Source organism: Hippopotamus amphibius, chromosome 11 (genome assembly GCF_030028045.1).
Source record: "Hippopotamus amphibius kiboko isolate mHipAmp2 chromosome 11, mHipAmp2.hap2, whole genome shotgun sequence".
Classification (NCBI taxonomy): Eukaryota; Metazoa; Chordata; class Mammalia; order Artiodactyla; family Hippopotamidae; genus Hippopotamus; species Hippopotamus amphibius.
In genome coordinates this window covers 101483122-101497989 of record NC_080196.1, presented here as the reverse complement: position 1 = coordinate 101497989, position 14868 = coordinate 101483122, and the positions used below count along the sequence as shown (strand labels likewise).

General features: G+C 37.5%; 2 protein-coding genes across 8 annotated transcripts in view; one reads left to right on the top strand and one right to left on the bottom strand.

The window, feature by feature from the left end:
- The window catches only part of RELCH (RAB11 binding and LisH domain, coiled-coil and HEAT repeat containing), a 107919-nt gene extending 103001 nt beyond the window's left edge, over window positions 1-4918 (bottom strand). For all 5 annotated transcript variants that reach the window (XM_057700550.1, XM_057700549.1, XM_057700551.1 and 2 more), the window contains exon 1: window positions 4177-4918. In XM_057700550.1, the coding sequence (XP_057556533.1) occupies window positions 4177-4687 (511 nt within the window). In that variant the 5' untranslated portion in view covers window positions 4688-4918. The remainder of the gene's footprint in view (window positions 1-4176) is intronic.
- A 277-nt stretch (window positions 4919-5195) lies between these two features.
- The window catches only part of PIGN (phosphatidylinositol glycan anchor biosynthesis class N), a 106687-nt gene continuing 97014 nt past the window's right edge, over window positions 5196-14868 (top strand). For 2 of the 3 annotated variants that reach the window (XM_057699925.1, XM_057699928.1), the window contains exons 1-4: window positions 5196-5334; window positions 7214-7362; window positions 11992-12240; window positions 14595-14716. In XM_057699925.1, the coding sequence (XP_057555908.1) occupies window positions 12020-12240; window positions 14595-14716 (343 nt within the window). In that variant the 5' untranslated portion in view covers window positions 5196-5334; window positions 7214-7362; window positions 11992-12019. The remainder of the gene's footprint in view (window positions 5335-7213; window positions 7363-11991; window positions 12241-14594; window positions 14717-14868) is intronic. The other variant, XM_057699927.1, reaches the window with a different exon arrangement.

The following is a 14868-nucleotide window of genomic DNA, read 5'->3' as shown; positions in this document are numbered from 1 at the left end:
ATTTTGACATATACAATGAATTGGCATTTAAACTATACTAAAGTTTGTGTTATAAATATCTGCGTGTTTATAGGAGGAATATTTAAGAAATATTTCTTCTTTTTATGATGCCATCATAGGCCTAAATTTAAAAGCTAAAACTGTAAAACTTCTAGAAGAAAAAATGTAAAATTTGTTGCAACCTTAGGACAGGCAAATATTTCTTATTTAGGACACAAAGAGCAAGAATCATTAAGGAGAAACCCCGATTAACTGGACTTGGAATTAAAAACCTTTGTTCATAAGACACATTATTAAAAAATGAAAAGGCAAACCACACTGGGAGAAAAAATTTCTAAAACACATATTTGATAAAGGACTTGGCTCCAGAATACATAAAGAACTACAACTCAATAAAAAGCTACAAGTAGGACTTCCCTGGTGGTGCAGTGGTTAAGAGCATGCCTGCCAATGTAGGGGACATGGGTTCAATTCCTGGTCCGGGAAGATCCCACATGCCATGAAGCAACTAAGCCTGTGCGCCTCAACTACTGACCCTGTGCCCTAGAGCCTGCGAGCCACAACTACTGAGTCCGCCTGCTGCAACTGAAGCCTGCAAGCCTAGAGTCCTGCTCCATAATGAGAATCCACCGCAAGGAGAAGCCCACACGCTGCAATGAAAAGTAGCCCCTGCTTGCCTAACAAGAGAAAGCCCGTGTGCAGCAATTAAGACCCAACACAGCCAATAAATAAATAAATTTTTTAAAAAAGCTATTAATAGACATTTCACAAAAGATACATTAATGGCAATACACACACACAGACACATACCCACACCCCAATGGCAAAAAGCTCAGAAGAAACAGCTCAGCATCACTAGTCCTCAAGAAATGAAAATTAAACCCACAATGAAAAAGCACTGCACTCTCACTAGAATAAGTTAAATAAAAAGCCTGAAAATACCAAGTGTTTGGGGGATGTATAGAAATTGAAACTCTCATACACTGGTGATGGAAATTTTAAATGGTACAACCACTCTGGAAAAAGTTTGACAGTTTCTTACAAATTTAAATATATACTAACTACATGACCCAGCAATTCTATTCCTAGGTATTACCCAAAAGAAATGAAAACATATGTCCATGCAAAACTTACACAAACATGTTCATGGAATCTTTATTCATATAGGCCAAAAATGGAAAAAACACCAATGTCTAACAACCAATAAATGGATAAACCAAAAAAGGAATGAACTAATTACACATGAAAACATTATTTGGATGAATTTCAAAAACATTTTACTGAGCAAAGGAATCCAGACAGAAAAGCCTATATGCTTTAAACTGCATTTATATGAAATTTTAAAACAGGCAACACTTACCTAAGGAAGTGGTTCTCAATTGGGGAAATTTAGCCCTCCCCTTCCTTGGACAGTGCTGGTGACATTTTTTTGATTGTCACAACTTAGGGAATGGGGTAGTGGTGGTTGCTACTAACTATCTAGCGGACAATGCTGTTAAAACATTCTAGAAGGCACAGGACACTAACACAACAAAGAATAATCAGGCCCAAAATTTCAATAGTGCCTAGGCCCAAGTTGGAAAATCATGTTCTACGGCAGTCAGTGATGGTCTTCAGATATTGAATGCAAAGGAAAATGAAGGAGTTCCAGGGACAGTAAAAATGTTTTATATTTTATTTGTAGCAGTAATTTGTTTCCCAAAATTCGTCACACTGTACACTTGAAATGGATGTATTTTATTGTAAGCAGTTTTGCCTCAAAGTTGATGGTAAAAATTATAGTGTCTGTCAAATAATATAAAGCTATATAAAACATTTTAATCCAATTTTTGCTTTTTAAAATATATGCATAGAAAAGACAGAAAAGGCAGGTACCACTGGCTGGATTATGGATAATTTTGATTTTTTTCCCTATTGCTCATTTGTTTTGTATTAATTTGAAAATATACTATATAAAATACATTATGTAATAATATATGTTCGAGTTATATCCAAAACAGGTCCAAATAAATGAGGATAATAGAAAAGCACAACTGCACATACTTTTTTTTTTTTAATTTATTTTATTGGCTGTGTTGGGTCCCCGTTGCTGCACACGGGCCTTCCCCAGTTTCGGGGAGTGGGGACTACTCTTCGTTGTGGTGCACGGGCTCCTCATTGTGGTGGCCTCTCCCGTTGTGGAGTACGGGCTCAGTAGTTGAGGCACATGGGCTCTAGAGCACAGGCTCAATAGTTGTGGCGCAGGAGCCCAGCTGCTCTGTAGCATGCGGTATCCTCCCGGGGCAGGGATCAAACCCCTGTCCCCTGCACTGGCAGGTGGACTCCCAACCACTGCGCCACCTAGGAAGTCCCACGTGAATACTTTATAGTTAAATTTTGATTTTTGATCACAGGACTGAAGTTATTTCAAGAAACTATAAAAATGTATAATGCAAAGGCATTTAGAAGTCAATTCTTACTCTAAAATACTGCTATAATATTAAGTCTAAATTATAAATTAACTATTTCTATGCAAAAAGTTTTTAAGAGAAATTTTCACTATAAACAGAGATATCACACCATAATAAGGTAGGCTGAAAAGGTTAAGAAATTCTTTTAAATTAAATAAAGTTATGAAGTAAGGAATAACCCATTTCATTATATTTATACAGTAGAAAAACACAGCAGATGCAATTCAACAACAGGCCAGGGACTGTACAAACTGTGAAGAATATAAAGATGACTCCCAAGAAGTAACTATCTAACGGAGAAAAATTATGTTGTTAACAAATCAAATACAAAAGAGTTAAAGGCAATGGTTGAGGTTTGAAAGTAGTAGAATAAAAGAATCAAACAACTAAGCCTGGGGAGTGTGGGAAACATCTAACAAGATGACATTTCAGTTGGGTCTTGAGGAAGTAGTAAGAGCTTATCACGTGAAACTCATTATTAGATAGTTCAAAAATCTTAAGTCAAACAAAAACAGCCAACCCCCGAACAATTTTGTTACACTGCTCTTTGTTTCATTTTATAGTCTTAAAGGTCAGCAACGAGGAAAATGAGAAAATCGTTTCCAGAAAAGGAAGATCATCCTATAATATTAAGCAAGGAAGTTACACCTGCTGAGAAAAATCCATGAGAAAATCTGTTTAGGATTTACCTTGATGGAAAATGCACTCTGCATTTTCACTACATCTAAGTTAGGAAATATAAGTCTCTGGCACCATTTAAAAGTATAGAGAAACAAAAAAAATCAGTGAGGCTACAATTTAAAAATTGTATATTTAACATTTGTTAGTAAATTTCAGTTGGCCTCACACAACACACTAAAACACCTCATAGCATTAGTAATGGAAAATCTAAGAAGCCTCTCAAAAGGGGTGGGTACTAGGAATCCAGTATACATCCTTGATAGTACATTTTAAAGCCATAAGAAATGCTTATAAATATATGATCAACGAGGTAAACGACTACTCTATACGGCTAACAATGATTATAACAAAGTAAAAAAGTTAATCCCTAACTTAGAGAAAAAAGCCTGCGAGGTGGTGAGACCAGGAGATAAGACTGCAGGTAGAACTTGCCTACACTGCTCCTTAGAGTTCCTATAAAAAGGAAACCTACTGAAATTAAGGAACTGAAATTGAATTAAATTGAGTTTATTTAAACAGAATAAATTTTATGCAGCAGAAAACCCAACTTTCCAGTAAGCAAGTCATCCCAAAGACAAAGGGTCTTCAAGTGGATCTGACTTCGTGGAGGGAGCAACATTTCCTATTCTTTTCTCTCTTGACTTTGAGTTAAATATTTACTGCGAACAATTTAAGGAACACTGTTTCCAGGTAGCGGTGATTCAGGAGATTGGAGAAAATGGAAAAATGATTAAAGCGATAAACCGAGGTTGCAAGGGAGTCTTCTGGAGTCATGTTAATAGCCAATGAACCAGAAACTCTGGATGTTTAATAGATACCGATACCAATAGTGGAGCCAGGAGCAGGTGCAAGTCCAGCCAAAAGCTGGAGGCAGGCAGAGAGAGAACCCTCACGGCCAGATCCTTTCGCTTCCACCGCAAAAGATCACCGCCCTCCCCGACTCTCTAACTAAAACGTTCCTAATACTCAGGACCCGCCCAGCAGTACTCCCTCCCCCACAATAACCCCCGACAATCCCAAACAGCTCAGGCTGCTGTTCACTTACTGAGCTGTCCCCCACCCGACGTAGTACTCGGCTCCCGACCGCCTGCGCCTCCCACGCCGACTGCTCCAGGGATGCCCGGCGCCCCTATCCCCGGCGGGGTCCCACTCTGCCTCTCGAAGTTGCCAGGATTGGAGAAGTAGTCGCGCAGCCGGGGGAGCTCGCGGCCGCTCTCTAACAGCTCGGTGTGCAGCTCCAGGGCGGTCAGCAGGTACTGATCGCGCAAGAGCTGGGCCGCGATCGCGTCCATTGACAAGCGGGCCGGGGTCTCCCCGGTGCCCCCCGGTGCCCCTGCCGCCTCCCCAGGGAGCCCTGGTCGTGCACCGCTCCCTAAGGCCACGGGATCCTGGGGCGACAGCGAGTCCGCAGAGCCAGGGTCCAGGCCGCCCCCGGAACCCAGCCGAAGTCCTGCCCGCCGCTCGTCGGTCGCCGAAACCTCGTCGTCGTCCTCGTCGGAATCGCTGAGGAACGGATTCACGCCGCCGCCGCCACCTCCAGGCGCCATCGCCGCCATCTTACACTGTCAGGAGTGTGGGCGCCTCCCTGTCTGGCTCTGACAGGCCGCAGCCCGAACCCCCACTAAGCCTCAGCGGGCACTGCGCACCTCCAGGGCCCCGGCTTGGCCACGTCGCGTCTCCTCACATGGAGACCAGGCCCAGGCTCGGAGGCAAACGGTCTGGACACAGCAGCAACCACTGCCTCCGCCGCAGCTGCACCAGCAGCCGGGCTCTGCAGGCGTCTTCCTGGTCCCCAGTCTCGCGAGAAATGGAGCGTGCCCTACCCCTCTCCCCGCCCCGCCCCCGCCCCCGCCCCGCCCCGCCCCGCCCCGCCCGTTCTCCACACTAGTGAGCAAAGATTGAGGGCTCCGCACCCCGCTCAAACACAAAACCCCGCCCCTACTCCTTTTTTATTGGCCCAAGGAGGCAGAGGGCGGGGACTCGAGTGACAGAGGCCTGACCCAAGAATTATCGCGAGAGCAGCTTCTGGCCAGGTATGTGTCGGGGGCGTTCCGTGGTTGACAGGCGGTTATGACGGTAGCTTAGGAACATTCTCTTGGCTGTCCTTTCGGGGACAGAGGGGAACTCTGACCTCGAGCTGGGTCCCGGCTTCGCGCTGAGGAGGTCTCAATCCTGAGATCATTACTGACCTGTATAAACCCAGGTAAAGTCCGGGATTAGGGGAGAGGTGCGGTGGTCCCGAAACTGGCCTCACGCCCGCGGACGAGCTGTGCAGCCAATTGATGACATTTTCTCCGCACGTGCAGCAGGAGCCCAGGGCAGAAGCAGTAGTCAGAATGTGGCTTCCTTTCTCTTCCTTGCCTTCCCAGCCACGTGCCTATTTGCCCTGAGGCCTGGGAGAGCGCCTGCAGGATGCTGTAGGGTGTGGTGTGGGAGACGGAGAGAGCAAATGGAAAATGGAACTCAGGGGTTTGGATTTGTTTGGATCTGTGAATACCCTGATAGCCTCGACTTCAATAGCAAACTGTAACGGTCTCAGGGTTTAATACACAGGGATGCTTCAAAGTATCTCCTCAGTGGAGAGGAAAGTAAACTTAATCCTAGAGACATTCAAAGACCTTGGTCAAGTCAATTCTTTAATAAGTATTGAGAGGAACTAAAATCAGTTCTCTTATGTCCAAAGCCATTGTTTCTCCACTATGCCTTGCAACATTTCTGACTTGTCCATTTAGGCAGGCGTCAAGGTACTGACACTGGAACTTGTATTTTAAAACTTGGCTGCTTTTGACAGTTTTGGTATCCTTTATCAAATGTTAGCCCAGTATACTAAGTTTGGAGGCTTGTTTATCTTTTATGTCATTTTATGTCATTCCTTGATTACAATCCGAGGTGGTAAAGCGGATATTAGTTTCTAGTCAATAGTATTAGAGATTCCTAAGAGATTCTCTTTTTTTTACACATAAATTATCACTTTTGCAGGGTTTAGATTTCCCTTTCTTTCTGCATAGGTTCTTCCTTTAAGCACCAAAATAAAGGTGGCAATAATTATGTTATGGGGTAAATTATATTACATTGAAGCAGTAAAGTATCTCCTTTAGGCCTGTGGAAAAACAAAAATAGAGCATTCTTATATAACCTTAGGTCAGGTTATTGGTTTACATGTAAATGTATGCCAACAGTTAAATGTCAGCTTTAATTTGCTTACTCAGGCTCAGTAAACTAAAATTTTTATTTGAATGAAGCTTCGGGGTTTTTGTTTTGCTTTTGGTAGAAGATTTTTTTGATGTTATTAGTACTAAGAATTCAAAGTACTTTTTATAGAACATTAGCTCCTAATGTTTGAATTCTAAATTTGTGTGTGTGTGTGCTCATGCACACGCACGCACGCCATATATTGAAGAAAAGCATGGAAAAAAAATCCTGGATGGTAGGAAAATAGTATCAAACTAGTCAAAGCTGTTACATATTTCTTAGCTAAAAGAATTGCTGCTTTTTATTGTAATTGAGTTTGCCAGAGAGATTGAAAATGGAACCAATTTCTGGAATGGAGGAATGGAAGGGATTAGGGAATGGCATGGAAAGGGCATGATTAGAAAGGAATTGTTTATGTAGTTCAATCTTTCCATCTCTGTCATGGGGGATTTTAGACATCTTTTGTATTTAGGGTCCCCGCACTTAGGGTCTTCCCTTTGAGGATTGTGCTTATTAGGTTGAAGAGCCTAAAGTTCCTATCCCAGTTCTGCCAATTATTTGCTATGAGACTTTTAAATAGTTACTTAACTTCTCTCAGCCTCATCTGTCAAGAGGATACTGAAAGTACCCAGAATGAGGAATGTGCGTGTCACAGTACCTGGTACCTAGTACACGATAAATGTTATAGTCAGTTATCAATTAATGTAATACTAATATATGTTGAGAATATTTAAAAATAAAGCAAAACAAACCTAATGTCAATTGTTTAGTAGCTACAGCCAGAAAAAGCAATCAAGGTAGTAGACCCCAAAAGGAATATCTTTAATTTAGGATCTGATTTCTAAAATGGAAGTTGAAAATATCAATAGATTTAAAATATGTTTCCTCAGAGAGTTGTAAGAAGTTGTGTAGAAGTTCTTCCATGATTGGCTTCCTATAGCTCGTCTGTAGTTTGCTGATTCTACTTCATATCCTATAATCATGAACTTGTTAATGTGACGTTCCAAGCCCATAACAAATCAACTGGCTAGCCTTCTCAGTAAGTACTTTTCTCTTCTACAATACATAAGGTTTACTTATCAATTAAAAATGTTTAAGAAATGTTTAAGGAATAATACTAGAATATTAATAATTGCTGATCTCTGCTTATAATAATTTGCTATTAATATTGTTGAGAAATTTTCTTTCTACTTAGCAAGATTTGCATTAATCTGGGTCTTTACAGCTAATGTTTCAATGAATAATATGGATAGTCATTGAAGTTTGTATCTTAGTGATGAAAATGTAAAAGATCACTTTTTTCCCCAAGCACTTCAGTCATTTTCGTATTTAAAAATTATTTTTTGCTTTTAGTAGTCTAAAAATAACACAAGTAATATTTTAAATGCAAGTTTTTCATTGACTTAAAGTTTTATAAATATCTAATTTTTTATACATTTTTATACATTCTAATTTGTTAACTTTGTTTTTCAGTGTGTGGTAAACATCCCACAGGTATAAGCTAAATAACTTTTATTGATTCATGGTTATGTGTATTTTAAACTTTTTAGTAGTTATTCATTTGTTTTGGTGGTTTCCAAATGATTCATCCATGACAAAGTTTTCTTTTTTTTTTTTTTTTTTTTTTTAATAGTTGTGGCACATGGGCTTAGTTGCTCCATGGCATGTGGAATCTTCCCAGGGCAGGGCTCGAACCTGTATCGCCTGCATTGGCAGGCGGATTCTTTACCACTGCGCCACCTAGGAAGTCCACAAAGTTTTCTTTTTCACTAAATCTGAATAAAAAGTGATTTTTTAAAAAGAGAAATGTTAAGTAGTAATATTGCTTAATTAGATGTGCTTAGCAATAATAAAATAAGTAGTATGTGAAGGATGATATTTTGGAATCACTGAAATTTTATGATTAGTAAATGACTTAAACATAAAAGTTGTGATTTAAACATAAAAATTGTTTAAGTATCCTGAATCTTCACAGTTCCTGTGTATGTTCTGGAGGAATAAATAAAGAAGCAAGGCAGCCTCTAGTGGCTATAATGCATATTACATATACCTTTGAATTGATAATCCTCAATCATTTATTAGTGTGACTGTGATGAGTGCTGGAGAAAGGACTGTGATGAGTGCTGGAGAAAGTTTGTGTTGCTGTCCTGGAATCAGTGTTAAACGACAGAGACAGATATTACTACACATAGCAGAGTCCTAGCTATATAATTATAAACAGAAGTAAAGGTTTTGACTTCTGATTTGGACTGTGTAGTCTCTGAGGAAGTGATGCTTGAAAGTGCAAGGGAGGGACTTGACTAAGAACCCACTGTTAGTATATAACAGAGCTAGGTTTTTATGTTGCAGCTTCAGGGTCAAATTACCCAAATACAATTTTTGTTTCACTACTTCAGTAAGCTTTTTGGGTGGTAGAAAATTTGTATTATCCTTAAACACATAAACTTTGATACTTTATACAGAAGAGTTTTGTAATAGCAGTGGGGAAAAGAAAGAACATAAGTCCAGGGAATTATTTGTAAATGCAAATGAAAGTTAGAAATGATATAGATATTTCCTTATTTATAAGCATGAAAAGGAGAGTACTCAGTTTCCATGATAAAAGGGAGTATTTAAATCAATGTGAGCTTCTGTACATCTAGATATATATAGTATGTACTTTAGTTGTAAATAGAGTTTAAGATCTAACCAAAATGAGTTCAGTTCTTGAAAAATGACTTACTTTGCATAACTAAATATGATACCTGATAGACAGGGTCCTTGAGCTAGAGGATAAAAAAAAAGGATAAGTGAATAGAATATTATGAGTAATTTTGGAATAATAAATTTGACTATTTGGATGAAATGGACAAATGGACAAATTAAAGCTACAACTACCAAAACTCAGTCAACAAGTAGTAAATAACATCTCTCTGTTTATGAAGAAACTGAATTTATAGTTAAAAGCCTTCCAACAAAGAAAACTCTGAGCCATTGGTTTCATTGGTGAATTCTGTTACACAATAAAGGAGGAAATAATACAAATTCTACACAAACTCTTCCAAAAAGTAAAAGAGGTAACAACACTTCCCAGTGCATTGTCTGATACCAAAACCAGAGAAAGACATTATAAGAAAATTACCGTCTAATATCTCTAATAAATATTACTTTAAAATGCTAAATAGTATTTTAGCAAATAAAATCCAATAGTATATAGAAAGGATAATACTTAATGACCAAGTAGAGTTTATTCTGGGAGTGCAAGCTTGGTTTAACATTTGAAATTCAATCAATGTAATTCACCACATTGGGAGACTGAAAGAGAAAAAAACCCAAATGACCAGGATCATCGTCTCAGCAAATGCAACAAAAGCATTTGACAAAATCCAGCATTCATTCACGGTTTAAAACTCTGAGTACTGAGAGTAAAAGGGAACTTATTTAACTTAAAAAAGGGAATCTACAAAAACCTGGAAAATTGACAATTTTCACCCTAAGATTGGAAACAAGGCAAGGATTTCTGTTGTTACTAGACCTATTCAACATTCTGCTAGAGATCTTAGACAGTATAAGTGTGAGACATAAATAAAAAATGTATAGATTGATGTCTCTTATTCACAGGTGATGTAATTGTCTCTTTAGAAAATCAAAAGGCATCTACCTAATAGCTACTATAACAATTTTTCAGTGTTTCAGGCTACAAAGTGAATATATAGAAATCAGTGGTAATTCAAGAACTAACAAGGAGAAATTAAAATAAACACCATTTACAATAATATAAAAAAAATGAACTATGTAGGGCTGAATCACAGAGGCATGAGGAAACTTGAGGTTTATGGGTATGTTCACTATCATGACTGTGATTATTATACACTTTAAATATGTACAGCTTATTATAGGCCAATTATGCCTCAATAAAGCTATAAAAATGCTGTAAAGAACACTATTGGGACACTTTAAAAGTTTGGAGTATAGGTGATAGGTTAGATAAAAATACTGACGTTGAGTTTACTGAAGTTGATTTACTCTACTGTAGGTATATATGGGAGTATCATTATTCTCAGGAAATAAACACTGAAGTATTTAGGGGTAAAGGGCCATAGTGCATGCAACTTATCTTCACATGGTTCAGAAACAATATTATGTGACTTTACACACACACACACACACACACACACACACATACACACCCACACGTGTGCGCGAGAGGGGCAAGTTAAAGAGGCAAGGCAGGGACCAGAGAGACAAGAGGAAGAAAATGATAAAGCAAGTAGGAAAAATGTTAATGTTAGATGTATATGGCTCAGGGGTATATGGATGTTTGTACCATTATTGAACTTTTCTTTGAATTTGAAATTGTTTTAAAAGCATTAAAAATCTATACTGGGGGGACTCGAGGGAGGGTGGGGTGGGAGTCAAGGGAGGGAGGGAATACGGGGATATGTGTATAAAAACAGATGATTGAACTTGGTGTACCCCCCCCAAAATAACAAATAAATAAATAAAATTAAAAAAAATCTATACTAAGGAAAGTGTTGTCATTTACAAAAATTCCTTAGGTGGGACACAGTCACCAAAAGAAAAGTTAATTAATTAAACTTATTCAGAATTTAAAAGAACTGCTCTTTGAAAAACACTGTTTAAAAAATGAAAAGGGAAAAAAGAGCATTAAAAAAAGTTTATTAAATGCATGAAAAATTGCTCAACATTATTGGTCATCAGGGAAATGTAAATTAAACCACTGTAGGTTACCACTACACTCTCACTAAAATGGACAAAATTAAACAGATTACAATAGCAAGTGTTGGCAAATATGATGTTTATGGCCTGGAGGACATTGTGCTAAGTGAAATAAGCCAGTCACAGAAGGACAAATACTGCATGTTTCTACTTATATGAGATATCCAAAAGAGTTAGACTTACAGAAGTAGAGAGTAGAATGATGGTGTGGCGAGGGAGAAATGAGAATCGTTCAATGGCTATAGAATTTATGCAAAATGAATAAATTCTAGAGATCTGATATACAACAGTGCCTATGGTTTAAAGTACTGTATTGTACACTTAAAAATTTAAGAGAGTAGATCTCACGTTAAGTGCTCTTACCACAACTTAAAAAAAATTACCCCTGTAGATAAGGAAAGTAGCAGCAGAACAATAAAGCTTATTGGAAGACAGAGGGAATAAAAAGTATCCACCAAACTGAGAAGGTATCTTGAGACTGAAAAATGAGGCAGGCAGCTCCATATAATCAATGGATCAGTTTCTTATCAATGGTTGTCATATGGGTAACCAAGACCACCATGAGCTGTATGTTCTATTTTATACAGGATTTGACTTCATTGAACCTTAACTCATTTTAGGACTCTGATTTTTTCTTTGTTTTTTGATCCTGTGTTGGTTTTTATGAGCTTAGTATGCATTTAAATTTATTGTAAAGAGTTTACTGGTGCTAATTACTTATTATTCTTGAACTTTTTCTTTTTGCTTGAGTGTACTTTATCATGTTTTATTTCTGTATTATCTCATTATTTAATAATGCTTGTTGTTACCATCATAAATGAAAGTGAAGCTGTGAGTTATGTAGTATTTTAAAATATATATTCAATCTACATGTAGTCATCAAAATAAGTGAAAATATATATAGCTGTACTAAGGCCTACCCAAATTTAATTTTCTTCCCTCTTTTCAGCTTTTCTTGAAGATTAGTTACACTGGATATGCTGCTGTACATAATTTTGGGATTGCTCATACACTTTATGTTCTTCGCCTCCATCTTTGACATTTATTTTACATCTCCTTTGGTTCATGGAATGACTCCTCAGTTTACGCCATTGCCTCCCCCAGCAAAAAGATTAGTGCTGTTTGTTGCCGATGGCCTGCGAGCAGATAAACTTTATGAATTAGATGAAAATGGAAATCCTAGGGCACCATTTATTAGGTAAGCATGTCAACTGGTACAAAGACATCTCTGGAAAATGTTATGCTAATACTGTTTATCTCATGTTGGGTACAGGAGCGATGATGAGAAAGAGAATGGGGCACATATACATTGGCCTTTGCCATAGAGATTAGCAAGTTTATTTCCTTCTAGGAGTTATCACTCTTATAGTGGAAGTTGATATCAGGTGAATCAAAATGAATGACCTTAGCTGCTTGGCGTAACTTGTCCTAGTTTCTGAAACCTGGCTTACAACTCACTACATTATCTTTCTCTTGTAAAATAAAACTGTTAAATTTTTAAGTAATGGCAAGCATAAATGTTAGTGAATTGGCAATTACAAAGCTGTTTAACTAGAAAATATAGATTTTAATTCAAAGTACATTTTCTATAAAATATATAAAGCCCTTCCAAGTTTATATCACTATGTAATGTAATTTTGGTTTCTGTTAAGTAGCTTTGAAAAGAAATATTTGTTTTTGGACTTATGGGGCTTCTGCAATCAGTATTCTTTTTCTGATTCATAGCAAGCCACTCAAAAGCCCTTCCTAATGCTGTTGTGGAGATATTAAAACTCAAATTCTAGTGGAAATTTATTTTAAATTGTCTGTCTTTCCCCTGTCCCTATCATCATTACTTTCTATCCGTTTGCCCTATTTTAATTGGCTTTATAGTACTAGTTAGCATGGCCAACTTCCATTAAGGCTGGGACTTTGTTTTATACACCACTTTATCTCCAGTTCCTAGAACATAGTAGGCAATTGATAAATATTTGTTGACTGCTAGAAGATTGAACAAACCTGAATTCTATGTTGAATTTCCAGGAATAAATTTATGGTGCCTCAAAGAAATACTAAAGGATAAAAATAAATAAGCAACTCAGGGCAATAGGAAAATATGAGTAGGAAAATGTGATCAAGCCAGGGTTAAGTTCAGTACACAAAAAAGTATAACATAAATTTCTATGACTAGTTTAAAAATTGGGGTGATATATTTGCTTGAATTTCTTAGTTGTCAGAGAAAGCAGAGAAATATAGCTCATTGCAAAATTAATGAGATAAAAATATACTAGTTGTTAAGGCAAAGGTGAGCTTTTCTGGTAGCACTTGTTTCTCCTTGGGGTGTTCTGTAAGGGCCAAGGGCTCACAGTTGATCTGTCTTGTGTTGTTGCCATTCTAGCTTCTTTTTTGATAGATTTTATTTGTTCCTCACTTTGTTTTTTTAAAAATACCATCTGATAAAAATGTTTTTCAACAGAGGTATCCACATTCTTTATACCTCCCTCTTTCTGTTTGACTTCAGTTTCCATTATACAACAGTTAAAAAATGTTTCTCCCTCAACATGTAGTTCAGTGGTTTTTCAAGCCTTTTACTTTTTATGTATGTATTTTACCACAGTTGGTTTTGTTTTAAGTCAATATTAAAAGTATCTAAACTAGCACTTTTAGATACTTTTCTACAGAACATTTTGAGAGTTGAAAGTTTATCTTGAAAATTGTTACCAATAAGTTAGTGTTTTATAACTTGTTGCTCTGTTGGCTTTTCACCTGCAAGGGCATTACTGATAGTTTTGCATTCTTCCCCAAATTTTGCAAGTCACTGTTAGACAACCTAAAGAATGTTGATACATTTTAGGAAAAGAAAATTATGGCCTGTTTCAATATCAAATTTAGGAAGATAATTTAACTCCTAATTGGGAGTATAGCCATTTCCCTGCCTCTTAACTTTTTATTTTGAAAAACTTTCAACTACAGAAAAGTTGGAAGGACTATATCATGAACATCTGTGTATCCTTAATCTAGATATGACCATTTTAAACCTTTTTCATATTTGCATTCTCTCTCCATATACGCAGACACACACACACACTCTTAAACTTTTAATTATTTTTTTTCCTGAATAATTTGAAAGCAAGATATTATGACACTTCACCCCTAAGCACTTCAGTGTGTGTCTGCTAAGAACAAGGACTTTCTTCATCACGACCACAATAGCATCAGCACACCTAATAAAATGTCACATTGACAAAATATTGTTGTGTAGATCAGTTATTTCTTATGTAACATACCATTTCAGTACTTTGTGGCGTAAAACAATAGTGGTGTATTTTGCCTTATGATTCTGTGCAGTGGTTGGGTGGCTCTTTGTCTCACCTGGGCTTTCTTATGCTACCAAATCCAGCTGCTGGGAGGAAAAGGACTGGGCTCAACTGCGATCAGAGAGATTCCTTTCCTTCTTAAAGCTTGACTCACCCTTTTGATTGGATTCCTTCTGGAATAATCTTATTTTTCTAAAGCCTTAACAGAGCATTTGATCATAGTCTATGTTAAGTATTCATCTGTAATATCTTTTAGGAATATCATAACGCATGAAGGCAGCTGGGGGATATCTCACACACGTGTGCCAACTGAGTCTCGGCCTGGCCATGTAGCCCTGATAGCAGGGTTTTATGAAGATGTCAGTGCAGTTGCCAAAGGTATTGTCTATTTAGATGATTTTATCACATGAAAAGTTTATTGCATAAATATTGCTTCTTTAACACTGAATCATGACACAAAGTGAAGTATGTTTTGAGATACTTTTGACAAGTATTTTAACATGCCTAATTCACATAAACACACACTGAGA